Source organism: Macadamia integrifolia, chromosome 12 (assembly GCF_013358625.1).
Source record: "Macadamia integrifolia cultivar HAES 741 chromosome 12, SCU_Mint_v3, whole genome shotgun sequence".
Taxonomy (NCBI): Eukaryota; Viridiplantae; Streptophyta; class Magnoliopsida; order Proteales; family Proteaceae; genus Macadamia; species Macadamia integrifolia.
This window is the reverse complement of record NC_056568.1, coordinates 18,345,364-18,364,885: the sequence shown is the minus strand read 5'-3', so window position 1 is coordinate 18,364,885 and position 19,522 is coordinate 18,345,364. Positions and strand designations below refer to the sequence as shown.

The window sequence follows — 19,522 nt, the reverse complement described above, 5'->3', positions numbered from 1 at the left end:
ATGAATAATTTCATATTATTTTAATAGTTTGGCCCTCTAGGGGCATTTTTGGTCATTTGACCTATTTTGCTTGAAAAAGGTTTTAAAAATCATATCTGCACGTATTATTGTATATATGCATGTATTAGGCCATATACTGCTGTTTTAGGTGTTAATACATATTTTGGTGTCATTATGTAATTTTTGTTCATTTGTTAAATGCATTTTTCTATTATTCATATTTAGTATAAGTTGTTTTAATGCATTTTAAATAGCATAGTTAGGATGTAAATCTCATTTTATAGTGCATATGGTGCATGTCAATAGGTAGGATCCATGTGCACATTTCTTATGGATTTACTAGATGTGTTATTTTGTTGTTTTGCATATTTATTTAATTTGGGCTTTATGTTAGTATTATTAGAAAAAAAATTTCTAATGTTTTTCAAATTCTGTTAAAATTCCTAAATGTTCACTGTGATGTATATACATGCTAGGTCATTTTCTATATGTAATTGATAACAGTAGATATATATATATATATATATATATATTAACCTCTTAAGGGCATTTTGGTAATTTCATAATTTGATTACCTAAAAATATGATAAAATCCAAAAAAATATTTAATTATGTTTAATGCATATTATCATATTTTGCATTTTTTTTTTATTATAAAGTTTTCTTGTGCATAATATATATAAACAAGTCTACAACAAAAGTTTGGTCTAGGAAGACCGGTTTTGGCTGGGCGTTCTGAAGGTGCCTAACACCTTCCCCCAGCATAACCTGAAAATTACCAGAGATTTGGGGCAAACTTTCACCTTATCCATTAGAGTCATTTTTTTCCCTCAAAATGGAGAGACATTTGTGGGTCTTAGACCCTAATCTAGGTGGCGACTCCTCTTTACCCGTTTACCCTCTTGAGACATGAGAAAGGTACAAAGGTCATTAGCAAACCCGACGAGACATCTATCCGTGTCTTCTCCCACAGGTCCAATTTGGAATTTTTTTCATCCATTGTACCTATAGATAGAATATATGACATGTTCTAATTAAACCAAAGATTCAATCATAACACATATAAAAGAATGGATTCATTAAAAAAATTATAGTAAAAAAAAAAAAAACCAATTCCAATATGAGAGCTTACCTAAACAAAATGCTTGAGAAGAATTGTAATAGAGATTCAAGATGATGGAGAATAAGTAGTTTGATGAAATCGCATGATCTAAAGAGAAATTCCCTGAGAGATGGAGCTTCTTATGTGTGAAACCACTATTCAACCAAAGCAAAATGCCAGATTAGAAGCTCCAAGGAGGTTCTTCTAAAAAAATTGAAAGATGAAAGGGGGAAACCCTAGCTGATTGAACCCCAAACACCATTGGGATTTCAAGCTCACAAATAAAAGAAAACGAAAATCCTTAATTAGGGGTGTCAATCGGTCAGGTCTGGCCGGTCTAGATCGGGCCTAATCGGGCTCAGCCAATTTCTTAGGCTGCATCGTGAACGCTGGTTTAGCTAAACGGGCTTAGCTAGCGCTAGCATGGTAAGGTTAATAATCGGGCCGGTCGGTCTCGAGTTTTAATCGGGCTACCATAAATGGGCCTTAACTGAGCTATAAATCTATTTAACTATCAAAGGGCTTTAAAAGGGTCCTCTTTAAAATTGGCCTCTTAAATGTGCTTGAAGATGAATACCAATAAAATGAGGCAAAAATGGACATAATAAAGAAAATGATTCTATAGTTAAAATGGATTAAGCTATAGATGGACAAAGTAAATAAATTACTAAGGTACTCGATCTTTAACCCACGAAACCCAAATCAATTAAACCATCTACATAACCCAAGTTTAGGAAGTTCAAATCAATTAAACTATGCATAAAAAATATGAATGTTCATACAACAATTACCACCATGTTAATTGTATATATCACATAGCCTTAGCATTAAATATAAATAGTATTAAAAAAAATTAAAAAATACAAGTAATATTAAAGAGGTCGGGCTCATTGTTAGAAAAAATGGTAATGGCAAAAAAAGGGAAACGGATGGTACGAGTTTTAAATAGTAAAATTTTTGAATGTTACAATCAAATAAAGAGTCAAAAAAACAGAGAACGGTAAAAATCAGAAAAAGGACGATACGAGTTTTAAACGTATAGATTTCAAACAAACGGGACTAAAAAAATGATTGTATATTCATATAAATTAAGGAATTATTATATGAATATCAGCATCTAGTGTTCAAAACAACTACAATATCTAACATTAATGCCTATACATCTCATATCTCATTATAAGTTTTAAGACATATCAATATCATCCAACACCAATTTTAAATTCATACACCACATATTCCCAAAGTCTTATTGAGTAATGTGACTAGGTTATGGTGTCATTTATTGTTGTCAACATAGTCAACACACTTTGTAGGATTAAGCAACGCCCAAATATCAGAGCACCCATGCACTTGGGGAAACTCGAACCCGCGACCACCTGCTCTGATACCACTTATAGGATCAAGCGCTTGCCAGTCATCCAAAAGCCCAGACTTATGGAGAAGGTACAACTTTATTTCCTTAATGTCCAGCCAGCGTGACAACGGTTCGAGCCAGGATCTGGGCAGAGACTTTGGGCCACCGGTGTGACGCCCAATACCAGAGCCCCCATGCGCAGCTATCCCAACACATTCTCGAAATGATATATGTTCAATTAGAGTTAGGAATCATCACTTAAAAAATATTTTTCAGTAAATACGTCAGTTTATAGCTCAATTTCGAGGTCTGTGAATTGAATTTGAGTTAAAGATAATATCATGAGAAATATGGTCCATTGCGTTAGCTTCAAGCTAGTGAACGAATCAAGTCGATCAGACTTCAGGAGAGAGATATATGGTCAATTAAGTAGATATTATGTTCAAAAATCAAGTCTTAAAAAATGTCATAAAAACGGAACGTGTTTTAAATGTGTTTAGAACAGGAATGCTTGAAGTTTGCGATTTTTTAAAGTATCTTTGGGAAGCATACAGTAAAACGTGTTTTAAACGGTAAAAAGCGAAAACGCGTATAAAAAGGAATTTTAAATGCGTTTTTTCTAACAGTGGTCGGGCTAGGTCGGGCTTAAAGGAGTCGGTTCAAATCAGACTTGTAAATGTGTAGGGCCGATCGGGGGCCCGTCGGGCTAGGTGGCTGCACCGTGTACTACCTATTTATAAATGTTTTATCGGGCCAATCTAAGTCGGGCCATAAATGTATCGGGCCTACCGGTGTGGGCTTCGAATTGACACCCCTCTCCCTAATCATCTCTCCTTCTCTTCCACAAATCAGAGTTGAAACCTTAAAAAAAAAAAAAAAATAATTAAATAAATAAAAAATACAAAAAATACAAAAAATACAAAAACAAAAACAAAACAAAACATTATAAACCCTTATCAAATTCGGAAAAATCATATCTAACCTTCTCAGAGACCTCTCCTTCGTGTCCAAGAGAAAATGAACTCTCAATCCTTCAAACACTCACTCCCCACTCTAATATAATCCCAAGAACCAACCTAAATCGCCTCTAGATATTTTTCCAATTTTTTCTAAAAATTTCCCTACCCTCAGAGAACAAAATCTCTTCTTATAGGCTGAGCCTTGAAGCTTCAAAATCTTTTTCCCTATTTCTCTTCCTTCTTCTCTCATGTGGGCGGTTATGGATCACGTCCCACTTGCTCGACAGTTGTAACAGACGAATCTCCAAGAATCCCTCTCTCCTTGATCAAACTCCATTCTAAGAGCAAGAATTGCAACTCCTTTTCCCTGCCTTCCTTTCTTCTTCCTCAACCCTCTTTTTCCAAAACTATGAATTCCATAAAAGGGGAAAAGACTCATTTTCTATGCTCATGTAAGTTAATCTCTAAAAGCCTAACACAGCAAGTCGTTGTAGTATAGTGGTAAGTATTCCCGCCTGTCACGCGGGTGACCCGGGTTCGATCCCCGGCAACGGCGTTTCTTTTTCCCCACTATGTTCTTAAATGGTCCGCCTTCTCTCTCTCTCTCTCTCTCTCTCTCTCTCTGCGTGAAACTTTAAAAGAATTCTAAATTTTTTATATTTATTTGATTTAATGAATCCTATCCCTTTGGCTGAAAAGGTAAGTGGGTTATTGGTTGGTAGGTATTGAAATATATATCTAATTACATCTAATTTTCCTTATAATTTTGCATCCCTTATTATTGAGTTACCATTGGCTACCAACATTCTTAATGATTTTCTTTTCTGTCACCTATCTGAAAATGATTTTCTATAAATAGAGGTGGCAGCTAGGTTTCTTATAATTGAAACGTTTCATTGTGATATATTAGATTCTATTATGGAACAAAGTTTGATGCAGAATTGAGGTTGAATCGAGTTGATTGTGGGTAATCTCAGCCGAGATAAATTAGATCTGATTTGATTTTTGAGATCAATAGAATATTTTAAGATTTACTTTATTTAGGAAATAATGAGTTATTTTATTTGGGAAGATATGTGATATTTTATCTTGGGTAGTTGTTAGTTAATTAGGGAGTTACCACTTTAAGTTTTATTTTATTTCTAATTTTATTAGTTAGAACTTAAGAAGTAAATTAAGAGTCGCTATTTCAATCTTAAATTTTTACAAGACACGTTTAAATTTTTAATTATTATATAAATGCATGTAATCCAAATTATTAAACATATTTTATAATGAATTGAATTGAATGTTTTGGTGCTGAGTATGGTGCAAGACTAGGTCATGTGACCTCCTCCTTCTGCCCCCCTTTGTGCAATTTCTTCTCTTCTCTTCTGCAACTCTGAGTTCACTCAGAGATTTCTTCCATTTCTTTACAGGCCTCCATCAAATGGTATCAAAGTTGAAGGATCCTCTCCTTCGTTCTCTCCATGTTCTACTTCTTCTTGTTCCTCCCATCACTGTTCTGCCCAAAGAACAGCAAACCCTTTTGTTCATTCCCAAAATTTTCTTCCCATTAGAAACCACCTTGACACCCTTCGATCCCTCTACAGCAACCCACCGGCCCTTCTGGGAAAAAAAAGGAGCAGAGCAGCAGACAGAGAAGATAGAACCAGAAGGAAACGAAGGAAGAAGAAGAGAAGAGGCAGCGAGAGGCAAGATCAAACCAAGAAAAAAAAAGGTTTTGCAAATATTCTGATTGGAGTTATAGGTAGCACAACTTTGGGAATAAATATTGTTACTTCTAAACAACCCCCCGACATGTTCTTAGGGCTCGTCCTTGCTGGAATCTGAAGTTTCAAATTAATTTTCAGACCTGTTCTCCATTATTGCTGCCTGGGTTGCTTACAAGACTTCTTATTAACTTCTAGCTCAATGTTTCAACTGCTTCTTGCTTGGATTTCAGAGTACGATGGACTAGCTACCTGAACTGAAAACCTCAAGTTGATCCGTGTCCATACTAGAAAGTCCTCCCACTCGAAACCCCTCCTGGTCTTCTGCCTCCCTCTTCTTGTCGTGAGGTTGAAGAAGACACCTTTCCCACGATTTCTTTTTGTTCTTTTCTTTCCTTCATTCTTCTAATTTTCTAGTATTGCCGCTCTATTCTTCCTATATATCACAAATGGTATATTTTTGAGTGACAAACTGACAACTGAATTTCAGTTATTTATAATTCTGCCACTCCTAAAAAAAAAATAATAAACTTCCATATTTACAGTTCTACCCGCACCTGCCTAGTGGAGTTGTCTTATTTGTGTGAGGCCCATAGCAAATTCTAAATACAAATTTGATTATGGAATCTTTTGTATTCAAGTTCAAAGTTCGTCTGTCCAATGGAAAGAATGTTAAATTGTTAATTAATAAGTTATTAAATGACAATTTTGTCTCTAAATCTATGGTGGATATATTGTCAAAGACCAATCAGATCATTTTTGAGTCAGAGGATAATATATTTGTTGAATTTTCTATTTCTCATTATTATAATGATGCCTTTGGTGAAATGTTTGTTGACTCTCCTCAACGCATTATTAAATTAGGTCGATATTGGTTAGAATAACGAGATGACATCGTAAACTGTGACAGCAATATGTGCACCCTCAAAGCTTACCACAAGTATCAAAAAATTAATCTTCATGGACTGGTTGAGTCAAAGAAAGTGATACCCCTAGTATAACCACAAGACGAACCAAATGCATCACCACAAGTAGAAGACAATCTTATTATGGAATATATGATGACAATGGAATGTGAGAAAATCATGGATCAAGTAATGGTGGACATCAATGCAGTACTAGTTGTTGACCATCATGAATTCGTTTTTTCCCATGATTTTTCGGACTTCACATTTTGGATTTTGTTTGCTATGCAGACAACGAGCAATTCACATTTATTCATGAGTTTTTATTATTATCATTTGTTAAAACTCGTGGACGAGTTTTTCTTAACACTGAGGGAGTTGATGCAGAATTGAAACTGAACCGGATTGACTTTTCGAGCAATCTCAACCGAGACAAACCGAATCTGATTTGATTTTTGGGATCGATAGAATAGTTTAGGATTTACTTTATTTAGGTAATAATGAGTTATTTTATTTGGGGAGATATGTAATCATTTATTTTGGATAATTGTTAATCAATTAGGGAGTTACCATTTTTGTTTATAATTTCATTAGTTAGAACTTAGAAAGCAAATTAATAGTTGTTATTTCAGTCTTAGATTTTTATAAGGCAAGTTGGAATTTTCAGTTATTATATAAAAGCATGTAATCCAAGTTATTAGACATATTTTAGAATGAATTGAATTGAATGTTTTGATGCCGGGTATAGTGCAAGACTAGGTCATGTGATCTCCTCCTTTCCCCCCCTCCCTTTGTGCAATTTCTTCTCTTCTCCTCTGCAACTCTGAGCTCACTCAGGAATTTCTTCCATTTTCTACAGGCACTTCATCAGAGTTGTGGAGTTTTTGGAAATCGTTTTGGAAAACTAAAATGCACCCAAAATTTAGATTATTCTTATAGAAATTGTTAAATGGGTGTAACTACTAGCGCAAGGCTGAGTCAATTTCTTTAGGTTGAAGATCATTGTCGAGATAAGGAATGGACTCCCTATTCTCAGTGGGAGACTCAGTCAATATTGTGTAAATATTGTAATTTTGTTAGTGTTCTTATTTTGTGCTATTTAAATATAGAAATGTGATTGTATATCTCTCTATAAATAATACAATCCTATGACGTTGACTACAAGGAGGCACTTCTTGTTATTGTCAAAATGAACATTATTCACGTTCTTACATCAGTTGCTATTAATCGGGGATGGACTCTGTTTCTAATGGACGTAAAAAATGTGGTTCTTCACGGAGATGTAAAAGAAGAGGTATATATGGTCTCCCTTCTGGTCATACATTGGAAAATCAAGATGGGATGATTTGCAAACTCAAAAAAGCTATAAATGGTTTCAAACAATCACCATAGGCTTGGTATGGAAGGCTTAGTTCGACTTCCGTCAATTTTGGGTTCAAAAGAGGAGAATCCGACTCTTCTCCATTTGTCAAAAATAGCGATAAAACTCTGGTGATTGTTCTTTTTTATGTTAACGATAGTGTTATTATGGGTAGTGATCATCTTGGTGTTGATATTTTCAAATAATATTTGAATAAGGAGTTTTGATATCAAAGACTTAGGCAAGCTAAGATATTTTCTTGGTATTAAAGTTGTAAGCTCTACAAGAAGAATATTTCTGTCTCAACAAAAAGGTGCTTTGGATTTGTTGACAGAGACGGGTAGTTTGGGGGTTGAACCAAAAAGTGTGCCCATGGATTATCATTGTAAGTTCACCCCAAATGATACTCTGTTACAAGATAGTGGGCAGTGGTAGGGAAGTTGATTTACTTGACTATTACTAGGCCTGATATTGCTTATTTTGCCGGTTATATGAGTCAATTTATTTAGGCACCTACGATTGGGTATATGGAACCAGTTGATCGGATTTTGAGGTATCTGAAGACTTCTCCAAGGAGAGGTATTTTGATGAAAAATCATGGTCATGCAGAGACTGTTGGGTATGCAGATGTCAACTGGGCAGGAAATCGGGGTAATAAAAGATACTACTACTATGTTATGTGTCGGTGGTAAATATTGTGACTTGGAAGTATAAAAAACAAAATATTACGCCCGTTCAAGTGTTGAAGCTGAATATCGAGCTATGGCATCTGCAACTAGCGAGATAGTGTGGCTGCAGTTATTGTTGCATGAACTGGGATGTGAGTCCTTCACCAATCCTACAAAGTTGTTTTGTGACAACCAAGTAGTCACTCACATTGCTTAGAATCCCATATTTCATGAACAAAGCAAGCACATAGAGGTGGAATGCCATTTTGTAAGAGAGAAGGCGTATGATAAGACAATTGAGACTCCGTACATTTGTAGTGAGGATCAGCTATCAAATATCTTCACGAAGGCACTTCTGGGCAGCTAGGTTATTAGGTTTAAGATCTGAATGGATAAATGCTTCATCCTCATTTGATCTTATGCGCCGGCTTTTTTGTTCTATTGACTCTGCTTTTAAAAAAACATACTTCTTTTCACTTGGTATTCTTTATTAGCTATCACTTTATCTGGCACACAAGGAATCATTGCCTCTTAATTCTCACATAATAACTTTATTAAATGTAGCATTAAAATGACTTTCAACTTTTAAAAAATCCTTTGTTATTCCTGGATTAATACTATATTAAATAATTTTAATAATAAAACAAGGGAAATCACCTTAGGAGGTATTAATAAGAATACTTATTTCTGATTATTTGTGTGATAGACAATTTCATACATGGGCATAACGTGTGGTTAGAATTGGTTCATTTGGTGTTGTTCTTCAGGTACAGAGAATTGGTTTGTTTGTTTTTTATTTTTTATTTTTTCTATTTTTCCTTCCATTGAATTGTTGAATTTTCTTTGCATACAAGTAGGATTTCATGGATGACTCAAGGTGGTCTTCTAAGACAACCACATTAGGTAAAAGAAAAAGAAGCAGAAGGAATAACGGAATTAGATCGCAAGATGGCAAAAAAAAACCTAGCTTCTTTATCAACGAAATTAACCTTAGCGAGGTTGCGGACATATCTCCAATAGGATCGATAGGTCTGCCATGATGTCTAATTCTAACTTTATCTTCTTCTCCACTTTTGGAGATGGTGAGAGTGATCATGACGGCATCCAACTAAAGGGGGTTATGCTCATTTCTAATCGCGTGGCCACTATGCTTATCTTGGGGCCAATGGGAGTGCATGCACAAGCATCCAACTAAAGGGGGTAGGGGCATCATTTAACGGCGTCATGTGTTTGGGCATAGAGGGTGCAACCGAGTAACATTCTTTTCCCTATTGTATAGACTAAACCCTGGCCAAACTACTGCCCAACTCACTTCATGTCGAACAATAGGGGTGTCAAAACCTAACCCAAACTAGTAAAACAGATCGAAAAAGCACGGACTGAACCAAACCGATCCTTATCTAGCTGGCTTTGGATTGGGGTACAATGAGGATGGCTGAAAACCGAACTGCACTTGGGCCAACCAATATCCATACCGTAAACCAAATCAAATGAAACAAATGAAAAAAATATCGACTATAAAGTTATGAATAGGTGAATTGACTATTCATTGATTTCAATATTAGTGAGAAGATTTCTAATTGCAAGAAGAATTACAAATCAATACGAGGTTGTGACTTATGAAAAGGGAAATTGATTGGTAGCAATGTTTCCATTTTATTTTTTCCTATTGTAACAATGCTTCCATTGATCTCCTTGTTAACTATACAGAATTAGTTGGACAGTTAAATGAATGATTTGATAGTAAGATTCATTTTTGTGATTTCTATATTGTCTTCTCACCAATTGGTTGTCTTCCCACTACAATGATCATAAACATTAATTTTCCTACAAACTCTGTTTATCCATTGATTTCAATATTAGTTATCTTTCCTTTATAATTTATTTTTCTTTGTTTCAACTACAACATGAACACATCAAATCAATTTCTCTATTTCTTATTGTTTACTTGTTTGACTTAGAGAGGATGATTAAAGTATTTTTACCAAAATTTTCCTCACTGTAGGATATGAATGAATGTAGGATATATTGTAGTTGAAGCCCCAAAACAAACCGATCCAAACAGGTATTACATCGATCCTGAAAAATAAACATAAAAAGCCAAAACTGTACCAAACAAAAACCAGTCAAAAACCAAAGTTCCTTCAGGATTTGGTTTTGGTCTAACTCATTCCTAGACCAAAACCGGGGCAAACCGACCATTTGACATCCCTGTCATAAATGCAAAAAGTAATGATGTTGGACTTTAAGTCCATCCAGAGTGAGTTAGTAATTAGTACCCAATTTCAGTAGTTCTGCTAGGCCGACCCAAGTGCCTAAAATGCAGAATGAGGGCTGAAGGTGCGGGGCGAAAGCGATAGAGTCAACTAAGGGAGGGGGATAGACACCACCCACATGTAGCAAGTCAACAGGCTGCACCAATGGAGACACGGGATGGCACATCATACAAAAGAGGTAGGGTATCATTTCAAAGGACGGACCAAAGAGAAAGACACAACGGGCGATGTTCCCAGCCTTTTCCTTTAAAATTAATCTAAAGTCAAAACATTCAAATTCGAGGATTGTGCATGCTATTCTCCCAAAGTGTGTCATACATCCAGTGTAACATGTGGGACAAGAACACTGCAGCTTAGAACCATTAGGAAAGTACAATGGGTTTCCTTGACAATGTACGTACTAGTCTCAAAAGCATGCAACCAACAAATCTTAACAGAGGCTTTCAAATTAAACTCCATAAATGACATCAAGAAACAGGAAGATTTTGTACAAAGTTTAGTTGTATGAACTTCTGATTCACTTTTTTTTTTCTGATGAAAGAACTTCTGATTCACATTTACGTGTAAAAAAATTAATAATGTTTAAGATACATTGCTAATAATATCACAAAATCTATCCTTTGGATAGAGAGAGCCTGAAAATGGAAAGACTGCACTGCAAAGTTGAAGCAGCCTAAAGAATATGATACTATACATAAATTAACAAAAGAATAAAGGAGCAGATGCAAAGGAAAAATCACCTTGGCATCTCCTGTGGAGAATCCCGGATTGGGTTCATTTCAAGTTCTGCATCTACAGACTCCATTTGATCCCCAAACTTCTCAGCCTCTCTTGCAATCTGAGTATCGGTTGGACTCAAATATTGACTAAGAATCTTAACAACAAAACGAGGAACTAAAGCTACTACTGTACTGGCAAGTAAACAAAACCAAAACACACTCGTCGTTGCAAGATGGAAGATGGCCCTGCAAAATATAAGAAGGTTCTCATAAGCACTTTCAATAAAGGACATAAAATCATCCATGTGTGTATGCAAGTCCATGTACAGGAGTACAGGTAAATTGTATGTATGACAGAAATCATGACCACTAAACATGTTCCATCTAAGGATTTTTAAAACCACGAATCTTTTCGCAATGGATTCCTGTTATCGACTTCCCATTAGAACGCTAAATTTGGAATAAATTTGCCATTGTGGCTACTGAAAGAGGTGTCAGCCAAGTGTGACAGTAAGGACTACAATAAGAGCCAAAGTAAGCAGAGAACGGACATTGCAGAAGCTACTACATTGAGGATCATGATGTACTTGCAAACATTGAAGGAGTTCCCCAAATGAACTCTATGATAAACTGTCCTCAAGTAGAAAGTAAAACCAGATATAGATGAGAAAAACTTTTCAAACATTTACTTTTAATAAACATGTATCCACGAGAATCTGTGTGAAAAGTTAATGGAACACATAGGAAGCTGACTCTGAAGGCACAGGCAAACAGCATTATGTAGGGAACAAAGTCTTAAATATAACTGCAAGAATTGATGGTATGAATTGTGAGCATTGTATGCATGCACGAGTGGGTGTCCAGCGAGAGAGAGAGAGAGAGAGTACCAATAACCCGGTAATTCGGGAATAGCATCGAGAATCATGATACAAATGCACGTTGCAAGTATAGTTCCCCAGATGACCGCATGGTTAATCCATGACCAACGTATTATATCCATGGCTAAGTGGATATTAACTACAATCACCACTGAAATGGTCCATAGATCTCCTATACTTGATCCATCTACAGTGCTGTCCCTATAAGCAAAGTAAGGGACATAGAACATAGCAGCACTTTGCCACACAGTATCCATCATTGTAAGCCAGAACAATTTCTTGTTGTAGCACTCCTCTCTCTGGCCCGGTCCATAAAGTTGAGGATATTTCATCAGGGTCCGCCTACTCAAGTCCTTGTCAAGAATCCCAACAACAATTGTAGGCAAGGATGTATAGAGAATAGTATACAACATACTACACCATTCATTGATTGCAGTTGTTAACGTGTAGGCAGTGTATAGCACATACCTGAGAAAAATGGGTAAAATCCATCAGCTGTTACAATATATTGAAGCAAAAAAGCATAATCACAAATGTAACTCAAAGGGTAACTAGTTTTTGGTTTCACAAGTATAAAATGGTAAGAGACATTCCTATGGCCTTCCACATATATAGAACAATATAACATAATGTGATTTCCTCATTCTGAATAACTATCCCCCATGATTTTCTTTCATCGTCCACAGCCTCAAAGGACATGATGATTGGATGCACCTGTCTATAAATTGCAGTTGTGGTTAGATGCCAAAACCATAGTGTAATAACTGCTGACATCGGATGACTCAGTGAAAGGTGAATTACAGTGACCAATAATAAATAAATAAATAAATAATAATAATAATAAAATAAAATAAAACCAAAAACCAAAAACCAAAAACCGGGAACTCCACTGCTAAATGGCCTGGACAAGAAGTCTGACCCACTGGATAAGGGAACAATGGACTTTCCATCTGAGGACAATGAAATTTCATCCTGATCATTATAAAAGAATGCAAAAGTATAAGATGCAGAAATGTCCATCAAGAATGACAATACTCACCAAAACATGACAAGAACAAAAACCGCATTTCTATAGAAGTTGTATAATATCATGTAGCCCATACGCTGGTAATTCCAATGTCCATGGACCAATAAAAGTGGAACTAAGAATCTGAACTGCCCCATTGCGAAATCTGATGCCATGACAGCCTGCCGGCCCTCTTGGCCGCTGATGCCAATTCCCACATCAGCCATTTGGATCATTGCAACATCATTAGCACCTGGTTAGCATCAAATAAATTTTCAAAAAACAGTCCCAATATATACATGTGTCATAAGGTTTGCTACATGAGTCATCTATAGAAGAAATCAAATTTATTTAATGAACTGGCAAAGATTTCTTTTCTAGTTAAAATCATTCTACAAGGGATCTTCGCTAGCAGCGCACACTTGTGGTTAATTTCACCCCTAAACCATTAAGCCACATGGAAAAATGAAGCCATATTTTTTTATTATTTTTGAATTAAGAACCCCAAGTTTTTATCAACTACCTACAAAATGCAAATTAGATGCATTGTGTATCCGCTGCATCAGTTGACTTCAGAACTAAAAATAAGGCAAATCCAAAGGGTCACGTAAAGTGAACCTATATTATCCCTTCTATGGTTCAAAATAAATCATCATTAAGCGAAGAAGTATATGATGCACCTAATCAGAAAGGTCACCTAGAGAGAAATATCCCATGACAAACCACTATGTGATACATTTCACCAAACTAGAAGTCACCATCTCTATCACTGCATATGTGTCCTCCTGGGGTGAGGGGAAAGAAGGTTCTAAAATTGAAGCTTGAAAAGAATAATTTTTAAAACAAAAAAGGTTAAACAGCTTGGTGCATGGGAGAGGTCCAATATACTGTAGGCCATAAAGTTGAGGTCACGAGGAAATTTGAAATGTGGCCAATCTGGATGGTGCCAATATCTACCCAATGGTCAGAATGATTGGATGAACTCTCTGTGCAGTTCTACTTGTCTTAACTAGGATAGCTTCTCTACAAAGTCTCAAAATGGTTTCTGTTCTAGTACTGCAGGATTTTTGTACTGCATTGACAGGATGTTTTATGCCATGTAAAAGCTGATGTGGCAAATTGACACTGTCCAAATCATAGAAAACTTCTGTATCTTATTTATGAAGATCAACACAATGGCCCACCTTGTATGGAACGTCAGCTATATATAAAACAGCCCAAAGATTCTTGTATTTTTGTAAATAATCTAGGCTTTAGAAGTTTTTAACCATGTAGCAAAGAGCTACGGCTCTGTATGGTTGCAAGGGAAGGGAAGTGAAATCAGTTTTGAAAAGAAAAGGAAAAGTTTTACAACCATGATCGTGTAACCTACCTACAACTGTAACCACATTTGGGAGTCATATTTTAGATGTAATATTTATTTTACATTTCAAATCAAAGGGACTTGATTACAAAGTAAAGCAAAATTTAATAAACAAGTTTGGAATGATTGACATTTGTAAAGGTAAATTGACAAGCAAGCATGCAAATATGCCAAAGGAACAATACTTACCGTCTCCAATAGCAAGGGTCATGTCTTCTGTCCTTTTCTTTATGAGAGCTACTATTCCAGCTTTTTGCATGGGGGCCACTCGGCAACAGAGAACCACAGAGCATACAGTAGCTAATTCGAACAGCTGCAGCATCCCAAGAAAGCAACTTCAGGTCAGTATATAATGCAACCAGAGAAGAATACAAGAAGAGGGTGCAGTAGAGAAGTTCTACTTAGTGGATCTAGACAAGCTTACCTCTTGTTCAAGGTCAGTGTCAAGAATATGAACAAGGCTTGTACCATCAATGATTAAAGCGAGGGGGGCTCTTTCAGGTCCAACACCTTCAGTATGGGTGTCTGCAGGCACAGTCATCAGCTTCTTGGACATTGCCTTTCCCTCTTCAAAGCTCTTTTTACAGGATCGCACAGAATTACTGTTTATTATGATCTTGGTCATGTCACTAGTAAGGAGCTTACAGGAGTAGCCAATTGATATGGCTGTTTCTTGCTTGTCCCCTGTCAAGACCCACACTTTAATCCCAGCTTGCCTCAGTGATTCAATGGCTTCTGGCACACCTTCTTGAAGCTTATCTTCAATTGCAGAGGCTCCTAATATGTGGAGATTCTTCTCCACATCACATGCCACAGAACGGAGTAGGCTTGCTCTACCAATCAATGCAGTACTTGCTCGCTCATAGGCTGATTGCCATTGCTCAAATTCTGGACCGCTCAGTTCCCGCATTGCAACTACCAGTGTCCTCAGACCAAATGAAGAATAGGCACAGAGATGCTTTTCAGTTGCATCAATCACATCCAGATTTAGAGATCTATCGACTACACTAAACATGGAAGTGTCTGCACCTTTCACAAATACTTTCATAGTCTTGTCAGGGCAACCAACTATAACAGACATTCTTTTCCGATCACTATCAAACTCATGCATACCCAGAACATCGAACCTGCATTGATGTGGGGATTTACACAAATATATAAATAAACAGCTTCCCAAATTTGGAACATATAGTAGGGGAATATTAAGCTAACAAGTCAATACCAGAAAGTGCATCAGCATCAACACCAAAACGTAATACTTTGTGCAACAGATACCAGTGAAACAACCACTAATAATCTCTACTGCAACCGGGCAAAAATTCCAAATTAACTCTTCTTCAACTGCTAACATACAGCCCTAAGACCATTGCTGCGACCTACAACAACAACTCAGCTTTATCCCAACTAAATGGCGTAGGCAACATGTATCCTTGTCCTCTATTCGAGGTCATACTTGATACAATTTTCGGTTACATGGTCAACCACTATTGAAACCAACCAGAAGATAATGACAACTACAACCAGACAACAACATTACGATACTACTGAGCACGTTAGTGCAATCAATGCCACCCCAACACCAATACCAGAAACTACCCCTGCTTGAACTTGAAAACCATAGACAGAACCAATACTGCCATTATGCTAGTATAATCAACAAGGAGAATAGCTAGAAATGTTCTACCATCAAATAAAACACTATGGCAAAACCATTACACCTTCACAACCAATAATTAGTCACAATAAAAGCAACAAAAACAACTACTGTTATAGATTTTAAAAAAATAAAAAAGCAACAACTACTGCTACTGTAACAATGGGACATCACAAGAAATACAGGAACAAGATAACCATGTTGAAATTACCTTTGCCTTTCTCCTTGAACATCAATAACTATGTAACCGGAGGTTCGTTCTATGAGCATGAAACCGTATGTGGCAGCGGCATAAACTAAAGCCTGCTCATCTGGAGACTCACCCTGATAATCTACTAACTTCAGAGAAGGATCCGTTGTGTCCACAATCAGAGGCACAATTGTATTGCAAGCAGCAAGGGCAAGGAAGAAATCATAAGCATATTTTCCTTCCTCTGTTGTCTTGCCATTTTTTAGAAGCCATTGGAGGTCTGGGCCGGGCTTCACAGTCATCTTTGGCCTCAATACCTGTCCATCCACTATTTTGGAAGAAGAAAAAGAAACAATAGTTTACATCTGAGTACTACAAAAAACACAGCAGGAGTAACATAACAAGAAAATTTTCTTGTACCTTGGACAGAATATTCATTTTCCTCTGGTCGTGCAGCTCTTCCACCACTGTAATCTACTCCCCCAATGCTGGCACATTGAAATTCCATCTTGTTCTCAGTTAATGTCCCAGTTTTGTCCGAGAAGACATACTTTATCTGTCCTAGATCTTCATTTATATTTAATGCCCTGCACTGAAACCTTGAATTTGACTTCTCATCATACAGTCTTCCATCTCGGATCATAAAGTAGGCCTGGCCGAGGCGGACTAGCTCCAATGAAATGTAGAGTGAGATGGGGATCATGATCTGGAACACGATGACTGACATGAGGAATGTGAAGAATATCTGCAGAATTTTTCCATTGTAATTGTAATTTTCCCCTGTAGCATAGTCAAACGTTCTGTAGAAAGGGATGATTTCAAGCTCATTTTGATAGTGATACAACCAAAACCCAGCACAGACGGAAACTATTGCGCACAAGAGAACAAGAAAGGCTGAGAGGTATAAGATCTCCCGGTTCATAAGGGTCTCCAACCGGCTCCTCTTTGATGGTGATCCGGAGCTGTTGAGCATTGCCTTGGTCTCTCGGCCAGCATAGACTGCAACTCCGGTCACCCAAGCTGTGTTCTTGATATCACAACCACGAAGAACAATGTTGGAGGGCCCGAGAGACACCTGCTTCCCATCAATCTCCATGTTTGCCTGGAAACCATAAATGTTCCTACTGGGGCGCTCACACTTGATCAGTCCACAGATAGAATCCTTCTCAAGCATCTTCGACAGGGTCTCCTGCTTCGCATATCGGGTCTTCAAATTCGATTCACCATCCAAATTGAGAGTCTGAATGTAAACAACCCCCGTGGGATCACTGGTGGATAGCAATACCATGTCACAGGGAAGAGTCTCATTAGAGGAGAGCTTGAGGATCTCCCCAACCCGGATGTCCTTCCATTTCTTTTGTTGAAACTGTCCATTGACAAGAACTGATGCCAAACGGTTGTTCTCAATCCTATCAGACCGATGCCTCCTCCAGTCCTCATATGCATCCTTAATAGCCGTAACGAGAAGGACAATGGCCAATGGCATGATTGATGCTCCCCTACCAAAAACGGCCAGCTGAGGGAGCTGGTTGAGGACGGCAATTGCAAGAAAATATATATACGCAACTCGGTGGAATTGTTGAAATAGGTTTTGGGGTAAGAAGGTGAGGAGAGAATACTTGCTTGTTCGGATCAAATTCCCTGTAAATTCGAACTTCTCGTTTGTCTTCTCAGGATCATTGATGTAGACGAACCTCGCATCATCATCGTTGATCTCCTTCTGAGACAAGCTATACCCCTCAGCTTCAGCACCCCTCGATCCATACCTCACAGCTTTGGATCCCGACGGCCCATAGCTGTCCATAGAGGGAGAATTACCCTCACCTACAGAGCTCCTACCAGAGTCCTTGAATTGGATAGACACAGGAGAAATACCATCACCAACAGAGCTCCTAATAGAGTCCTTGAATTGGAAAGACACACTTCGCACAGAAGACGAAGACTTTCTGACGGGGGTGCCAGGGCAGTGTTGATCATCAGCTGGGTATGGCTGATCCATTGCAGAAATCGCAACGGGCCTATAACGGACAGATTTAGATAGATCGGAGAAGCAGGGTATCGATATAATCCGTTCTAGGGCGGTTGGAGTTTGAGGTGAGAGAATCAATAGAGGCCGTTCAGAGGTCATGATCCGAAGATCAAAAGCCTCGTTGACAGCAAATTCATGAAGTAACAAATTTGATCTCGAACTAAAACTGAATACCCCCCTCCCTCCCGCATCAATTAGCAACTAGCAGCAGCAGTGACAAGACTAAGAACCCAGAATACAATGGAGACCAGAACAGAGAAAATAGTATTTGATTCTTCTCTCTCTATATGGGTTTTTCTTCTTTTACAATTTCGAACAGAAACCCATCTGGGTTTTTCTAATTTTACAGTTTCTAAGAGAAAAGACAAGCCAAAGACTTAGAGAGATAGATAGATAGAGACCTGTATTGCAGTTCCGGTAGTCTTCTGACTGGAAAATAAAGAGAGAGAGATTGGTCGTGCCGTGCCGTACCTTGCCTTGCTGCTTGGGTTGCCTTTTTTGCTTTGTTTGTGTAAGGGTGAAAGACAAGGAACTGAGAAGGAAAGAAAGGATTTTGATGACGAAGGAGAGATAGAGCTGAAGAGAGGGAAAGACAAAGGAAGAGAAGAGGGCCGCCGACGAAGGAGAGATAGAGCTGAAGAGAGGGAAAGACAAAGGAAGAGAAGAGGGCCGCCGGCGAATGCGAGAATCGTGGAAAGGTCGTAATGGGACTATGGGAGGCAACAACAAATAGCAAATAACAAAAGGTAACAAACCAGGAAAAGCAAAGAAGCGAGGGAGAAAAGTCTCCCAAACACAAAAGAGGGGATCTGTTGTTCTGCTTCTAGAAGACAAAGTGAAAAGGATTCTGTTAAACTGTTTTCTTCTCGATTTTTCAATTATAATTAGAAACCCAGAAGAAGGAATTAGAGGATAAAATAGAGTAAAATCAAAACTTGATACGCTTAAAGTTTTCTGAGTTTGACTCCGCTAGCGCCGTTCTTCAACACGGCTAGAGTCGAGTCTCTATCCTTTTGAAAATGTAAAATAATACTCATGCATTTGAACAATTCATCCCCTTAATTTCCAAACAACGACCTCCTCCAACAGAACCTCTCTCTCTCTCTCTCTCTCTCTCTCTCTCTCTCCTCTGCAAGTATGTACTGGTAATCGGTAATATTCACTGGGTCAACAATGCCCATTTTTGTGGAAAAACAATGCTAGCTGGTCGCGTGATTCCTGAGCTTAAACACACAAGTTTAGAAAATCAAGAATTTTATCCATTTCGATACTCTATTATGCATTTTCATTGGTCCGATGTTAAACACACGACTAGCTAGTGATCTCTTGCCTCCATCTTATTTACAC

The 19,522-nt window shown here is 37.6% G+C and overlaps 1 protein-coding gene and 1 non-coding gene across 3 annotated transcripts; one reads left to right on the top strand and one right to left on the bottom strand.

The window, feature by feature from the left end:
• The first annotated feature begins 3,899 nt into the window (after positions 1–3,899).
• Positions 3,900–3,971, top strand: TRNAD-GUC. Its single transcript has one exon. It is a non-coding gene; the product is annotated as a tRNA-Asp (tRNA).
• A 6,905-nt stretch (positions 3,972–10,876) lies between these two features.
• On the bottom strand, positions 10,877–19,169 carry LOC122058393 (phospholipid-transporting ATPase 1-like). 2 transcript variants are annotated; one of them, XM_042621064.1, is made up of 7 exons: positions 16,567–19,159; positions 16,168–16,474; positions 14,727–15,429; positions 14,492–14,615; positions 12,973–13,192; positions 11,943–12,401; positions 10,877–11,301 (listed from the first exon to the last, which is right to left on the bottom strand). In XM_042621064.1, exons 1-7 carry the CDS (start codon positions 18,272–18,274, stop codon positions 11,073–11,075), a joined length of 3,750 nt encoding a protein of 1,249 aa, XP_042476998.1. In that variant the 5' UTR covers positions 18,275–19,159; the 3' UTR covers positions 10,877–11,072. The 2 variants fall into 2 exon arrangements, with proteins under 2 accessions (XP_042476998.1, XP_042476999.1); XM_042621065.1 differs by lacking the exons at positions 10,877–11,301; positions 11,943–12,401 and adding an exon at positions 12,409–12,651 and having other exon boundaries at positions 16,567–19,169.
• Positions 19,170–19,522: the final 353 nt, after the last annotated feature.

Coding starts and splice junctions, on each gene's coding strand:
- LOC122058393 (XM_042621064.1), bottom strand. CDS start 18,274: ATGACCTCTGAACGGCCTCTATTGATTCTCTCACCTCAAACTCCAACC. Junction 16,475..16,566: donor AAATGAATATTCTGTCCAAG/GTACAAGAAAAT, acceptor CTTCCAAAATAG/TGGATGGACAGGTATTGAGG. Junction 15,430..16,167: donor GTTCAAGGAGAAAGGCAAAG/GTAATTTCAACA, acceptor ACATCAATGCAG/GTTCGATGTTCTGGGTATGC.